Genomic DNA, 16,454 nt, shown 5'->3' with positions numbered 1-16,454 from the left:
TATAGATGGCAAGTTGGTAGCTGTACTGTGTGTTTAGTGCTAATTAGGAAATGCTAGCATTCTAACACACTAAACTAATATGTTGAACATAGTAAATATAATACCTGCTACTGTAAACATCACCTTAGTAGCATTGCCATTGTCAACATTTTAGCATGCTGACGTTAGCATTAAGCTCGAAGCACCACTGTGCTACAGTCTTGCAGAGCATGGTTGCAGTCTCCTAGTTTTTTTCTCATAGTACTTATAAAATATGTGGCATTCATTTAATAGCTAAGACACACATTGTGAACTTAATTTGTGCTTGTTATATTGGAACAAAACAAACTACATAAAAATTAAAAAATACTTCTGTAAGGGAATACAACTACAACCATGTTAGCAGCCCCGCGAGACAAACTATTTGGAAACAGGCAAAGGAAGACAAAGAAAGATACAACAAGATTTTAAAGTCTGTAGTTCTATATAATAATAATAATATAGGTCTAAAGGTCAGAATGTACACTGTCAATATCAAGAAAAAGGAAAGTTGTCCTGATGCTTAGTTGTAGCTAAATAAATCGAGTTCTTCTACTTGGCTAGACAGAAATTAGAGCAGCAGTGCCATTAGCGCTGTTAGAGTCCAGCAGTCTCTGGTCAGGAGACTTTCACTGTTCCCTGCCGGAAGATCTTGGCAACTCCATGGAATTAGCCCCCCTCATTATTCTGGCCCTGTCCACACTTCAGCTTTCCCCACTATCAGATCTCTATACAGCCGGTGTGGCACTGCTTGACGCATCATTTATTTCATGCTCCATTGTACTTTGCCAATGATGCATGGCGCTGTAATGTTGCTAATTTAACGGCCCTCCCCATGTTAAAAGGCTACTCCCCTTTAATTAAAGCAGAAGTCCATCCTTTTATTGCCTCTTCCTTGCCGCTAATCGTTCTTGGAGTGAGCCAGCCACAGTGCTGCTCGGATAATTAATGGTAATAGCCCGGGCGAAATGGAAAGGAAGTAGGAAAAGAAAGAAAGGAGGAGTGAAGAGTTTTGCTTCAGAAGTGAGAAACAGACATTTGGAAAGAGTGAAACTAGGGTGCGAAACAATTGAAACTAAGGTCCTTATGTAATTATGACCCAAACATAGTGCTACCTTGATTTTGGAGCCATTTTATGTATTGTATTGAACTTTTGGTATTTTAGTGTAATGTATGAATAGTATTCATTCATTTACACAGGATTGAAAATGATAAATTTGTAAGTAAAGTTCATTTACTTACTTAGTTCACAGAGCGAGGTTACAAAGAGCTTCACAAGAGTAAAATTCTTAGAAATGAAAGAATCAAAGAATAATACATAATAGCATAAGTTACTTTGCTATTCCATTATATTAACTACCGGTGAAGCCTTCAAGTAAATAACAGGTGTTTCAGTGAAAATACAGCAGACAAAAGGCACAGGCAGTAATTGAGGCTATAGAACTGTACCATAATAGGCACCTTGCCTGTTCACTGCTTCTTTTTCTGGCCGTATACTTTTACCTTGTATTCATCGAGATCTGTTTTGTGTGTCATTAAAGTGAGTCAGCCCAATGTGTAATGATGATGATGTTATAGGTGTCACTTTAAAGGTCTTTATACTTCACACACCACAAGGTGGTGTCACTTTCAAGTTTGTGTGTCAGGTCTGCGCACAGGGGTGCTCTTCCATTTCTTTTACATCTGCCACATGGACAGTAAAGTCACACAGTCATTAAGTTGATGGTTTGTTATTCGGGCTAAATGATGCGTTGTGTGTGTGTCTCTTTGTGTCTGGGTTTGTGTGTGTGTGTGTGTGTGTGTGTGTGTGCGCGCTCTCTTCCTCTCTGCAGTGTCCAGTGCCAGCTGATCAGGCTGTTTGCCCGCGGTATCGAGGAGTAGCCACAGCAGTGTGTGTTTGAAGACCCTTGTACACTGTGGGACCTGGAGCCAAGCACACACTAGTCAGCGGACTGAGCTGGACCGGACATCTAGCTGCTGGACAACAAAAACTGAGTTGCACTTGGCGAGACTTTTTGGAGAAAAATACATGCATGCATCACATCACTTTAAATGCCAAATGCTGGTGTCCCATCTCTCCTTCAGTGTATTTGCTTCAATAAAACTAGCAGAAAGACCTATATCAACAGGAAGTGATGGACTGAAACTTGGGCTGTGGTTGACAAAAAAACTCCAAAAAGAAGGCCAAAAGCCACCCATCACCAGCCATTAAGAGAAAAAAACTGCAGAGAAGTTACATTGCATTATTTGTTGTTACTGTGAAATTCAGTTATCACCTTGCTGCCATTGGGGGCTGGTATTTTATGTAAAATACTTCATGCAGCTTCAACTAACCTACAATATGATATGCTACAGCTGCTAGTGCTGCCATTTTCAAAGCCTTTTTTATCTGTACTTTTTGGAAAATGAAGATGTCGAAGCTCACACAGCCAGATGAAACAGAGCTGAACTGGACTGAGATGGACTGAAGGTTTTCATACTGCCGTGAAGGACAGCACTAATAGGATTTCTCCCTATATAGCAAAGAGAGACCGCCAAGGAGATACTGCTTTGTAAGAAGGATGAAGGGAAGAAATGCCTCTCAAGTACAGTGATAAACTGAAAAGACGTAGAATGCCACGGCTACATCAGGGGAAAAAGTACATGCAATCTGATCTTCCTTTTTTTGGGGGGGAGGGAAACAAATCTTAATCTTTGACACAGGTGAAAGCAGATATGATCCAGGGGCACTAATGAAAAGAACTGAATACCCTGCTAATACACTAACAGGACCCCGGTGGCTTCTGGGTAATAAGGCAAAGTGGTTGCTAAGTGATTTGGTGTATCTCAGCACTGCTGCTCCGCACCTGTGGCTCTGAGCTCTGCTTCTCTCTTGCTAAAAACTACCAACAGTTCAATCATCACCTGGGATTAGCCGGAATTATACATTGTTAATTTAATTAGAGATAATCTATTTCACGGCTCTGAAATTGGCCTGATTAGCTCCTTTTAGTCTTAGGTCAAGGTGGACCCTCCGAGAAGAAACACAGCACCTTCTATTTCTGCTACTAGCCTTTTCTGCTATTCGATAAAACTCTATTAAACTGCATACATAATAATAAAACGTTAGGGTAAATTGTCTGGGTGTGTATAGGGTTAAGTGTGTTTTCCAAAAGCCCTTTAGGGATGTGCAATCATTGGAGTGTGTGTGTTAATGTGTTTGTCAAGGTGCCAATGTGATGAGCTGGCTCTTTCACAATTAGCCTCATGACTGCCATTTTGCAGATGCTCTCTCACTGCAGCCAACACACTGCTAGCACAAGCACCTACATTTTCGATCTTTCTGTAACGCTATTTCTGATATACAATGCCTTTTTGTCTCACTCATCCTCCCACACACACACACACACACACACACACACACACACACACACACACACACTCCTTAACTTTCAACACCATAAAAGCCTGCTCCCCGCTTTGAATCCTCTCCAACTCTGGTAATACGGACTCTGAATGTCTATAATGTTTAACCTTCACTGCTCTCTTTTGTCGACTTAGTCGGATGCTTTTAAATCCTTTTAAATACACATGGGCGTGCGTGCGCGCGCGCACACACACACACACACACACACACACACACACACACACACACGGAAAAGTAGATGCAGACACAGAAACTGTTGAAGTGAGGATTGTTCAGATATCAACTGAAATTTGAATTCCCCTCACACTTGTCTAAGGAAATACAAAATATAATGATTTTGCTGCTACTGGAAGATGGCAAGTTAGGAAAACTAGCTTCCACTTGAAAAGCTAAAGCTAGTTGGTTTATGCTATTTCAATAATTACAGCCCCCTCACACTCAGTATTCACCAATGTTGGTTCACTAAAATTGTTTAATTTAAGTTCATCTTTAAGTTTTTATTCGATCTTGTTAAGTGCTCTCCATGTTTGAGTAAACTCATAAATTTGCTGTGATGTGGATAGATGCGTGATTTATTTTATGAAAATGCTCAATAAAGTGCTTTTGAATTGTGGTTCTTTTTTATGTCATTTGCTTGATCTTCATGGTCTTCTTGAAGCCAGTGATGTGTCATTCTCTCACGAATGCACACAAAGGTCAGCGCTCTGGTTTTCTCAATCTCACTCTTTTGCTCTTTTCCTCCCTATACAGTGGAATTTAATAGGATGCTCTGATGTGAGCGAGATGTTTCATTAAAGAACATCAGACATCAAAAGGTCTACGCTGAGATGGAGTGGTATTTCATGCTGTGCTCATTCTGCACACAGTCTGGATCGTGCTTCTTTGATAGGGCAAGGGCAAGTCCAAAGTTTTGAAAAGAGTCTGTTAATCTGAATTTGGTGACTCATTTAAAATTCCAAACCACAGTGACGGCAAAGAAAATGTAGGTCGTGGTGGAATTGCCATTTTTTTTGTGCCATTTCACACCCCTCACATAACTCTTCAATCATTGTAGACCTATTTCAATACCATTTAAAGATGTATCTCCTTTGAACACAACAAAAACAATAACAAAAACACCAAACCAAATATAATTAGAAGTGACAAAAGAAGAAATACTATATCATAATCCAAATTACACAAGTTAATCAAAATATTACTTGGGAAGTATAAAGGTCTACTTCACCAATTTAGTATTGCACATCCACAAACTTGAAGGATTCACAAGAGATATCGTTTATAAAAAAAATAGTTACTTGTCAAGTCCATTTTTATTTGTATAACCTTATATCGGTTACCTTTTAAAGCAACAAATCCTACACTTTGTATCTTTAAAATGTCCCTTGCCCATATTTTATAATGCAATGTTTATAATCACGTGACATGTGCGGTGACCTGGAGGGCAGAGTAACAGATAGGATGGCGGCTCACACCAGACACCCCACAGAGATGCAGCAAAAGCTGTTAAATTTCCATTCCCACGATGATTTGGATCACCTCTCAAATCAAGAAAAACAAAGATATGGACTCAAACTGCAAGTTTTGGGCACTTACAGTCCGTATACAGCACCTGCTGCCGGATTTCTGCCGTTAAAAACCGCCAGGTCCCTGCCGGAGCTTGACTGCAGTGATTTTTATGATTACCTTGTGGGAAATCCTACACCTAACACAGCCCATACTTGTCTCCTCATCGTTAGTGCATCCGATAGCACAACAACCACCGGGAACACAAAAGTAACAAACTCAAAGTAACAGTGTATCATTTGCTTCCTAGTTTGCGGGTAGTGGAAAATAACATCTCCCTCCAAGGGAGCGTTCCCTTTTGACGTGACGTCACGTGAAAGCTATGAATAATAAGAAAGAACCCTGATGACATCAACAGGGTTATTTGTCAGACTTGACAAAGCTTGAAAAAGATACGAAATGACTAGATATGTGTCCTTTTTTTATTCTAGGCAAAGTCCTGCTTTTTCAAAATTCTAATCTAATCGTAAGGTCTGACATTTTTGTGCTAGTTTGTGGCCTGTAATTTATAGCGTTACTAAAACTCCTCGGTTCTGTCAGTAAAGAGCAGGTCAATATTAAAGACCAGACCAATCCAATCCAATCCACTTTATTTATATAGCACAATTTAAAAAACAACAAGGTTACCAAAGTGCTTTACAGAGATGATATAGAATATGCTCATGATAAATAAAAACAAAACAAATAACACCAACACTGACAGCGACAACGAAGACCACAGCAGCTCTCATGGTGAATTAAAAGCCAGGGAATAAAAGTATGTTTTTAAACGAGATTTAAAGGTGTGGAGGTTAGGCACCACTTTAATGTGAGGAGGTAAATCATTCCACAGTTTGGGGGCAACTGCTGAAAAAGAACGATCGCCCCTGGTCTTCAGCCTGGTCCTGGGCACGTTCAGCCGCAGCTGATCAGCAGACCTCAGTGACCTTGGCGGGGTGTAAGTGTGCAGGAGCTCAGAGATGTACTGAGGTGCCAACCCATTAAGTTACTTAAAAACAAACATTAAAATCTTAAAATGTATTCTAAAATGTACAGGGAGCCAGTGGAGCGAGGCCAGAATGGGGGTAATGTGTTCGTGTTTCCGGGTTCCTGTTAAAAGACGAGCAGCTGCATTTTGGACTAACTGCAGGCGTGAGAGGGAGGTTTGGTTCACACCGATGTAAAGTGCATTACAGTAGTCCAAACGGGTCGAGATAAAAGCATGAATCACATGCTCAAGAAGATCAAAAGATAAAACAGGTTTAATTTTAGATAAAAGCCACAGTGTTTATCTGCTTGTCAAGTTTAAAATCACTGTCAATTTTGATGCCTAAATTGGTGACTACTGGCTTTACGTATTGCTGCAGGGAACCAAGATTTATGGGAGTGGAGTCACAAACCCGGCTGGGTCCAAATACAATGAACTCAGTTTTGTCTTCGTTTAAATAAAAAAAATTAAAAGACATCCAGGCCTTAATATCCTTGAGACATTCAAGTATGTCTCAAGGATATTAATTAATTCAAGACATATGTATAAGGTATAGTACTTGAATATTTGAGTGAGTGTCCTGGCAGTACTTTCCAAAGGGGGAACATTGAAAAAAAGAACACCTGTGTTCCTTGAATCCATGGAGATTTAAATAAGTATCTGCTGCTACCACTTGTTGCTGCCATATTGAGTCATCTGTAAAGCGACTGACTTTCCTCAAAATGGCTGCACATTACTCTGCATACTTTAATATGAGGTCTAGTATGACCGCAAAGACAAGAGAGATTTTCTGGCCACAGCAAAATTGCTTCTCCTCTCTCTTTTTTCCCCCCACTCATTTTCTTGCTTTTCTACTTCCTTATTGATTTATTCTCCATCTGCTTGTCTGTAGGCCCCCACCTCCCCCGAGAGCCGCTATCTCATTCCCACATCCCACCTGAGACACAACGTGAGACAAAACAGCAGCAAACATCCTCTACCACACACACACAGTGTGGCAGCTGTCCTCAATTCACCAGTGTCTTTACCCAAAGAAAGGGCTCCTAACAAGAGATGACAGTGCTGTTGCGTCCCCTGGACACTCCCATTCACTCTCTGTCCCTCTCTCACCTTCACACACACACACACACACACACACACACTTTCACACTTGCATCTACATGTCTCTTCTCTCACATAAAGATTCACACTTAGAATAAACAGAAAAATGCACGCTCTTGTCCTTTTTTATTTTGTCACACACACTCTCAGGAGATCTAGTGGCTGCATGAGGTGTATTATGGACCTACTTTAGTACTATACCCATTATTATTGGCCTTTTAAACCTGTTCCTCCGATCAGGAGCTAAGTATGAACTGTGTTCTTCAAACCTTTGTCTTGTTTCTGTTTCACGCAAACAAACTGTTCTGCAGTGGCGACAAGTGGAAAAGGGGAGGTCAGGTAAAAGGTGTTGCGCTGGCAGGTAGCGTTACACCCGCCATGGTTGTATGACACCAGTGATTACAGCGGCCAAAGCTGGAAAATTACTGTTTTTCTACAGCAGGTCAACTAACAAGCGGCAAACAAAAAGTATTTGCTTGGGTGACAGACTGTGTGGAAAAGGTGTAAGTAAGAAACAGAGATAGAGAGACAAAGAGAGCAGATATTACAGGGGTGGTGGTCCAAACACATGCTGTGCTGTTGCCTACTTCTCTCTGTATTGATTGGAATGGGCTCCCTGTGAGAGATGTAGATCAATGAGGCCATAACAGTCCATCTTCTCACTCAGGAGCCACTACGGGCCTCTTATCTCTCACTCTCTTTCTCTCACCCACACACACTGAAAATACTTACTAATGTGTTCACACATGCTAGAAGTCAGACCTTAAAGCTGAACCCAGTTGGAAGTTTTTTAATAAATATATCATTATCATAAGTACTGAAAACAGTGCATTGTCTGAGCATTGTTGGTGCTCTCCATACTCATTACTTCATTAGAGGTTAAGGAACGTCCAATGTTTTTGTTTTCGTCAATATTCAGAATTATTATTATTATTATTATTATTATGAAGCTCAACTTTAAGGCCAACATGGATTAGAAGCCATACAAATGCTAAGATATTCTTTAAATGTCTACACTACCACAGTGATACAATCAAACAATCTGGAACAAGCAAGTAAGTGGACCTCGAGTTCAATGTTGACAACATTGGAGAGAAGTCTTCAAAGATATTTACATTGCCATGGCAGCTGAGCAAACGGCATCCGCTGATGAAGACCATGCAATATTGTGTTTCATAAACTGCTGCTTAAACTGTTGTGACTTTTTTTCGGGGCGTTATCATCCTCCACAGCTGATTTTTCATTTTAGCTAGCTCTTTAGTTCATCAGGAACTTAATGCAAACCGAATAGAGACGCATGTTGCCAAAGGTTATTCAATCATTATTCCTGAAGTGTATCTTACAAACACCAGTGAGCAATTTTTGGGTTGGCCTCAGGTATTATTTAGGCACTTATCACTAATTTATCATGACTATTATCCATTAGCAATTTCAGCAGCAGCCTGTGAAAGCTCATTGTGAAGTATTTTGGGGTTCTTTTTTTTACCTTTACCAAAAAAACATTTTTCCTTATTATTGCAATTTAAAGTAAATGCCAACACTCAATTTTGATTCAAGGGCCTCTCCCATTAATACAGCAATTAGAAAAGGCTGTACGCCTAGCATCTCCTTAATGTCAGCAAATCGTAATAATTGTCTTGAAGCAATGCTGTGATATGTAATTTTCTCCACAATGCACTCATTTCAGAGGAAGTGTGCACTGGGGGTGAAAACGTATTGCCTCTTCGGCTATCAATTTGAATGAGTTGAGGTTGCACTTCTCACTGGCTTCAGTTGCATGAGTTGTGCATCGAAAGACACACATTGCTACAGTTGCTATATTTTGTTACAGCAACAACACTGTGCTGTAAAATCGACTAATGTCGGCCCACATCATGATATTGAGGAGTGTTCCCACTCACTGGAGGCCTGTCAGGATGTCTGTAAAGGGACCAACATAGGCACATCAACATGCTGAGGGTGGACGAGTGACAACACAATTAAAACACCACCACGTTACAGTGGTCTTCTCTCTGATAAAGCACAGAAACAGGTTGTTTTCTGACTTGTATTGAGTGTTGCATTTATACAGAAAATTATGGAAAATTTCTGAAAGATTCTATATGAAAACGAGCAGCCCATTGCACAGAAATGATACATTTACTAAGGTGTGGAACAATGTCAGAATAGGCTTATCTTCTACAGTACTATAGTATTTCATCTTTAGCCATAAGCAACCAATGACGATATAGTTGTTGGACTTAAGATGTTTCATTTTAAATAGTAACTAAACTGGAAAATTAAATCTGACAATTCTGTGTCATTTCTTTTGACCTAAAGATTTTAAAAGTTGGTTCATAATTATTAGCATTGAAGTGATTCATCAAAAGACAATGAAAATCAGGCATTTACAAGCTATTGACTAATTGACTTTGCAATCATTGGACAACTCTCTCGAGTCGATCATTTAAAGTGCAACAATACAAAAATTAACACATTAAATGTGTTAATTTGGAATAACACATAAATGATAAGGTTTCAATATGCCATTATGTACAGATGATCAAAATAAAACCAAGCTGGAAGCAAGGAGGTTTGCTAATAACATAATCATAACATAAAAGTCTCTGAATTGCTACCGTCAGTGTGACTTTTGGAATCAGATAAATTTAATCAATAAGAAAGACCGTGTTTGATTTAACATAAATATTTCAATGTGAATGTGTCCCCATGTCCAACCCATGGAAAACGACAAAATGAAGTACACTTAAACCACACAGTGTGCATACTAAATGCCGTCACTTTTTGAGTGTGCAGTCAGTGTATTCAACTCCCACAATGCAATGCACAAGGGAATATATAAAACGGTAAAGTATGTTGATGTGTTTTGATGATTGTGGGGTTTTTGTGTGTAATAAAGGCTAAAACAGTATCTTAATATCTTGGCAATTAAAACCAAAAATTCTCTTCATGTCTCGAAACCACCAGCAGTGCAACAGTTAAATTAGGTAAACTAGGATATTTATTTATTACTTCCCCCAGGACTGGCCAAGACACCCAATCTCAATATCATCTCTGTGAAGTTGTGTTAGGAACCAAAGTGCTGCTGAAGTTGAACCTGCTGAATTCATAGCGGCACTTTGGCCTCTGCCAGCATGCCACTGCAGAGTGCTTTGTAGTGACATGTCATTACCTCAGCTGCCGCGTTGTTAGCACACAGGGAATCTGTTGCTGGAGCAATCTACTCATTACTTGCTAATCACTTGAGTAGGAGGACCTGTTTGTGCAGGCACACAGAAATGGAGTCGCACATGCACAAACACATTCAGCGAGCATGCTGGACTTTGTTTTCTGCTAAGCACAGATGTTATTGTGTTCCTAATGGTGCTTGAAGTAATTACACCCTGTAATGTTACTCGTCGCCTAGACCTCTCCAGCAAACCTCAGCATGGTAGCTCAGAAGTACCATACACACACCATTCACCCTATAAATGACTCCATTAGCCAGAATGCATCTGCAATCGTTTCTTCTCGTGCGAGAATATGAGCCATGCTTCGCCAATGGCCTAACTGGCTGCTTACAGGGGGTAGTTGGTCAGTGGGAGAAAATACACAAATTAATGACATCCATCCATTCAAACACAGACAGAAAGTTCACTCTATGGATGGTAATGTTGGTCAGTTGGTCCAACACTTTGGTCCAGACTGAAATGTCTCAACCATTGGATGGATGGTCATATTTAGTACAGACATTTATGTTCACTTCACGATAAATTTTAATAATTTTGGTTCCTCTGACTTCAGGGTCTCATCAGTACATCAAAATGTTAATTTATCCAGTATTCATTATTTACCAAATAACTGCAAATCTAATGGCATTCCTATCAGTATTTTGTATTTGGTCCTAATCAGTGTTGGGCAAGTAACTCAGAAATTGTAATAAGTTACTAGTTACTTATTACTAAGTAATAATTTTACTTTACTTGACAAGAGTAACTAGTTACGTTACTCGTTAGTATATTACTTTCACTACCACCACCCCCGAACCTCCCCAAACAAAAAACTTTTTTACTAATATCATATTTATAACAGCAGCAGGAGTATGGTTTTTACAAAACATATAACGTGTCTTAACGCGACCGGCTGAAATAAAAATAAAGCAAGTAAATCCCAGCTTTTGAACTACTATTTTTCTGCACATCTACTTATAAGAGCAGTATTGAGTATTTTTACAAAACGTAAAACGAGTCCAAGTATCAGTGGCAGCAGCGGCCGGAGTTTCTTTCTATAAGTTTCATGTTGTTGTGGTTGAAAGCTTTTTGCTGGTCGCACAAAGTTTACAAAGGATGAAAATGCACTGGTCCTAATAAGTGAATGTTTGCATGCTAGGGGTGGCAAACATTGAAAAGATTATACCTGCTAAATATCACCATATTGGCATTGTCACTGTGAGCATGCTTACTTTAGCATTTAGCACTGCTGTGCCATGACTGATGGTTAGCAAGTAAAAACACAAGCATTTACACTACTGTATTCAGAAGGAACTAAAAATTAATAAGCACCACAGTACCAGGTGTACCAAGCTCATTAGTGGTTCTATTTTAAATTTTCAAAATAAGCAGAAAAATATCTTAAAAGATTCATTGATAAAATTATGGTAAAATTTTATGTCCCTGAACACATTTTTTAGATCAGCTTCTTACCAGGAATGATTTGGTTGTTCAATAACACACGTTTTAGGTACAGACAAAACAAAGAATGTTTTGTCTGTGCTATTCTCACTATAGTTTGATAGGCTCAGTTAATGGTGATGTCTCCTAGTTCTGTGCATCAGAGTTTAGCAACATTTGAGTTGAAAATGTGATGACTTGTGGGGCTGTTTATGTTTCCAGCACAGTCAATCAAATATGATAAAACCACCCCCGCACAGTCCTGATGAAGCAGATTAGCTGAGCTTGCACTGTAATACTCTTAATAAATAACAACTAATGATGATTTTCCCAAACATTGACGTTGACTGTTATTTTATTACAAACATTCAGTGGTATAGCAGGATATACAGGATATGTAACCGGGTTTTTAGGGGTTTTAAGTAAACTGGAAGACTGAAGTCAACTTTAATGGCATCTTTTTAATGCTTTCTGTACGACCTTCAACCTTGCCTTCAACAAGGCACATATTAGCTTCTTGCAGCACAGGATAGAAATGCTCCTTTTTGTCTGTTTCTCAGTCTGTGTCGAGGCGAGATGCAGCACAATCCAATATTAATGCACCTCAGCCAGTGTGACTGAAATGAATGCCGCTGTAAGGCAGTTTGCCCTCCAGAAAATTCTAACTGATACCTCCTCTCTCCAGTCTCCGATCACCCTTACGACCCAAGTCTCCAACCCCCCCGAGGGATATTTGGTTTAAGTCTATGCCTCTTCTCCTTCCTCACTGCCTCTTCTCCCTTATCCATTTGATGTCACAGACTTGTTTTCTGTTTATGACTGTGGATGATTGAGACGCGTTGCTCCAGTGTCAGCCCTGCTCCAGGGGAGAACGCAGCAGGACATGGACAAACAAAAACTGTCACCCTCTAAGAGGGGTTCAGCTGACATTGAGGGATGAGTGTGAATGTCTGAGTGTGCGTTTCTGTGTGGGTGTGTGCATAGCCTTCTCCCTGGGGGTAGACATTTTATCTCTGCGGTGTCGGGGAAAGAAACAGGCCAATATGTCGGCGCAAAGATGTGCCGTGGGTAAGAACGGATACGAGACCTTCTGATTTTCCTGCAGTGACAGGACCACAGGGCGTCCTACTTTACTGTGCAACCAGCCATCACTGTCCAACTCTGGGAGACATGGAGAAAGAGAGGAGACGGAGGAGAAGGGAATGATGGGGGAAGGAAAGACATTCTGTAGTACAATCATCCATATTCTAGCATGTTGTGTTTATCTGCTAGCTGTCATAGCTGGACAAATAGAAAATGTGTGTTCAAGCCTAAGCAAAAGATGTGGAAAGGTTGTGAGAGCCAGCATCTCTAACCAAGAGTTCGGGTTGCAAGCAGCGCAAAGAACAAGTTCATTCATTTCACTCCTAACTTCTACATCAAAAATGTTCAATCCAACATCCTAAGTGAGTGTTGTACATGAACTGGCTGTCTCACTTCCCTGCCTGAGGAAATAAAGTGCTGAAATCAATACTGGAAAAAAAAAAACAACAACAAAAAAAACATACTATCCACTCAATGTGCAAGTTTGTGCTCAGCCAGTCATGGTGAGTCCATTCAAGCATTACAAGGGAGACCATCTCTATAAGACCATTTCTTTTCTATAGGACACAAGTCAATCACTTCTGATGCGGGGTTGTCCAACAGGCAGAAATGGTGTTACACGATCCCGGTGAGCCTTCACTGTAAAAAGTGCCCCGTTAATGATGTGTTTAGACAAGACATACCTATTGGTCGGGGTGGAGGTGTGTTATTTTCTGTCAAGGACAATATAAGTTGTAAGCAAATCCAATGGTCTTAGAATGTATTGGTCTTAAATTAAAACTCTCCCAAATGTCATTCACTGTGATTGTAATATAACCACCATCTGCAAAAAAGGTGTCCTATGATAAGTTGAATATCCTTCTTAAAGAGTGTGATACTAACAATGAGATCATTTTATCAGGAGATTTTAACATAAACTGGAATGATGAAGCAAAAAGGAAAGAACGTGTAACGATTAATTTTGATTTTCAACAGGTTTTTAAAGGACTGACTAGGATTACCAGTTCCTCAGAAACACTCATTGATCTGGTCTTTACTAACAGGCCAGAAAGAATAAAGAAATCTTTACATCTGGTTACAGGTTTATTTGACCATAATGTGATTTTGATTTTAAGAAAACTCACAAAAAGGAGATTTAATTCAGCAAACATTAATCTAGAACATCTAGAAAGTTCTAAATGGACAATTAACCAATCTTGAAAATGCAATTAAAGAAATAAATTGGAATGGCACCTTGTAAAAAGAAATGTAGATGATAACTGTAATAAATTGATGTGTGAACCTCAAACAACTATACACAGATTTATGAGGAAAACTAAGGTCACTTATGAAACAAAGGGACCAGGCTCTTAAGGTGGCTCTCAGGAGCAAAGTGGAACATGAGAAGCGTCTGTTTACCACACTGAGAAATAAGGTCGTATAAGAGCGACATTCTTCATTGATGCTACAAGAGAAACAAAGTGGAACACTAAAGAAATCTGGCAGAATTTTAAGAAATAACCGGGAAATCTAATACCATTAATAAAAAAATCGAATTAAATATAGAGGGAAACGTGATCCATGATCCAAGTAAAGTGGCAACAGCATTTAATACTTTAATATCATTGATTCTATAAAAACTTTGACTCAGAATTCGCCTGCACCTCTAAATACTAAAGCTCACATTTTGACTTTTAGTGAAGTGACCAATAGCAAAATGTGCACGATTATTTCTTTTTTAAATTGTTAAAGGGCAAAGGATATATTTGGGATGGACAGAGTATTTATTAAAACTCATAAGGAGGCACTCATTCCTCCTATTGTAAAAGAAAGAGCTTGGAAAACCGCTATAAATCACACCAATGTACAAATCGGGTGACAATATGGCTATTAGCAATTACAGACCCATCAGTATCCTTACATCAGTATCAAAAACTGCAGAAAAATGGATCTCCAAACAGATAATATCTCATTTAAATGCTAGCTCCTTCTCATTACATCCTATGCTATTTGGCTTTCAAAAACATCATTCCACTGAAACAACCAATTGTTTTCTTTTGGAAAACATTAAAGGTTCAGTGTGTAATATTTCTGAGGATCTTTCGACAGAAATGCAATATAATATCCATAACTATGTTTTCAGTGGTGTGTAAAGACCTTACATAATAAACCATTATGTTTTTATTACCTTTGACTGACATTTATATCTACATAACCGCGGGCACCCCCTTCCATGGACGTCGCCACGTTGCATCATCATGTTACTACAGTAGCTGAAAACGGACAAACAGCGCTACAGAGCATGTTTCGTCACTACGTTTTTTTGCCACTAATTGAGGCAGTGTAGACACTCATCACTATGTTGAAAACGTACTTTAGAAGAAGTAGTAGTAGTAGTAATAATATAATGCAGGGGTCTGCAGTGTTGCATCGGAGCAAAATTTTCAACCATTAGATGGTGGATGAGAATATAAAATATAATATTGCCTTGAATCAGTGGGTTGTTTGGTTAGCTCAGTCAGTTTTGCACAGGACTCTCAACCTGAGAGTTGAGTGTTCAATCCCACCTCAGGACAACTTCCCCAGTATCTCCAGGCAGACCACATTTAGGGGATTCATGTTTTCTGACGGCTCTTTAAGAGGTGCGTCAAGCAGGCAGCATTCTGTCTAATGTTGTTCAGAATTTCATTTCAAAGTAAAAGCTCAGTTCAACTCCATATACAGCATTACAGTAAACCAGCTTCTCGTGCTTTTGTTTTGTAGGCAAAACCACTAAAGAGGAAGTGATTAAGTGAGTAACTGTTGCTGTCATGACTTGGATCTATTTCAGCACTGCTATCAAAGTATTTATTTATTTATATTTTTTGCTGCTAATAAAGCACCATAATCTGACCGCGGGCCAGATATTATTGCTGGCTGGCAGTTTTGGCGAGGGTCCGTAATCACAGAGAGAATTAATGTCTTTCCCTTGTCAGTGTTTGTATAAACTTTATTTAATGTTTGGTTTATAATGAGCTGTGGTGCAGAAACACTGACAGTGTTTCACACTCTTGGCTTACATTTTCCATGTTATCTGTCAGTGGCCAAGTCAAAATAACAGTTTCACTGAATAATAAAGAAAATATAATTTCTTAATATATCTACCTAAAGAAATCTTATTTCTTGACTAGCCACTCTCTGCTTTCTCAGAAGAGACACGTTTTGTGCTGTGTCAGCCACCTTAGTTGTCCTACGCCCTTTGAAAGGTTAGGGGGCAGTGGTAGACTGGACAGATGGTTGCAATTCACAATCCTCTCCACTAGATGCCACTAAATCTTACACACTGAACCTTTAAGGCTAAATTGGACCAAGGCGGTGTAGTTGGGGCTGTCTGCCTTGATTTGAAGAAAGCCTTTGATACGATTAATCATGAGGTTCTAATTACAAAGTTATCATAGTTTAATTTTTCACCCAGTGTCATCAAATGGATACAATCGTACCTTACAGGTAGAAAACAATGTGTTCACATAGACCATAAAACTTCACAAACAACTGATAATTACGTAGGTGTACCTCTAGGTTCAACTTTGGGTCCTCTGTTTTTAGTCTGTATATTAATGACCTACCTGAAGTTTGACCATCTGCATTAACTTCAGATGTATGCTGATAATAAGGTCATATATTTAGATGCAAAAAGCTTCTATGGTCA

At 39.3% G+C, this 16,454-nt stretch overlaps 1 protein-coding gene across 1 annotated transcript in view; it reads left to right on the top strand.

Moving 5' to 3' along the window:
* The window catches only part of cerk (ceramide kinase), a 39,600-nt gene extending 35,563 nt beyond the window's left edge, over positions 1-4,037 (top strand). The window contains exon 13 of the mRNA XM_046072721.1: positions 1,851-4,037. Within this exon, the coding sequence (XP_045928677.1) occupies positions 1,851-1,899 (49 nt within the window). The 3' untranslated portion in view covers positions 1,900-4,037. The remainder of the gene's footprint in view (positions 1-1,850) is intronic.
* Positions 4,038-16,454: the final 12,417 nt, after the last annotated feature.

The sequence above is a fragment of the Micropterus dolomieu genome, linkage group LG16, assembly GCF_021292245.1.
Source record: "Micropterus dolomieu isolate WLL.071019.BEF.003 ecotype Adirondacks linkage group LG16, ASM2129224v1, whole genome shotgun sequence".
In the NCBI taxonomy this organism is placed as follows: Eukaryota; Metazoa; Chordata; class Actinopteri; order Centrarchiformes; family Centrarchidae; genus Micropterus; species Micropterus dolomieu.
The sequence above is the reverse complement of the archived record's forward strand: the minus strand, read 5'-3'. Positions and strand labels throughout refer to the sequence as shown.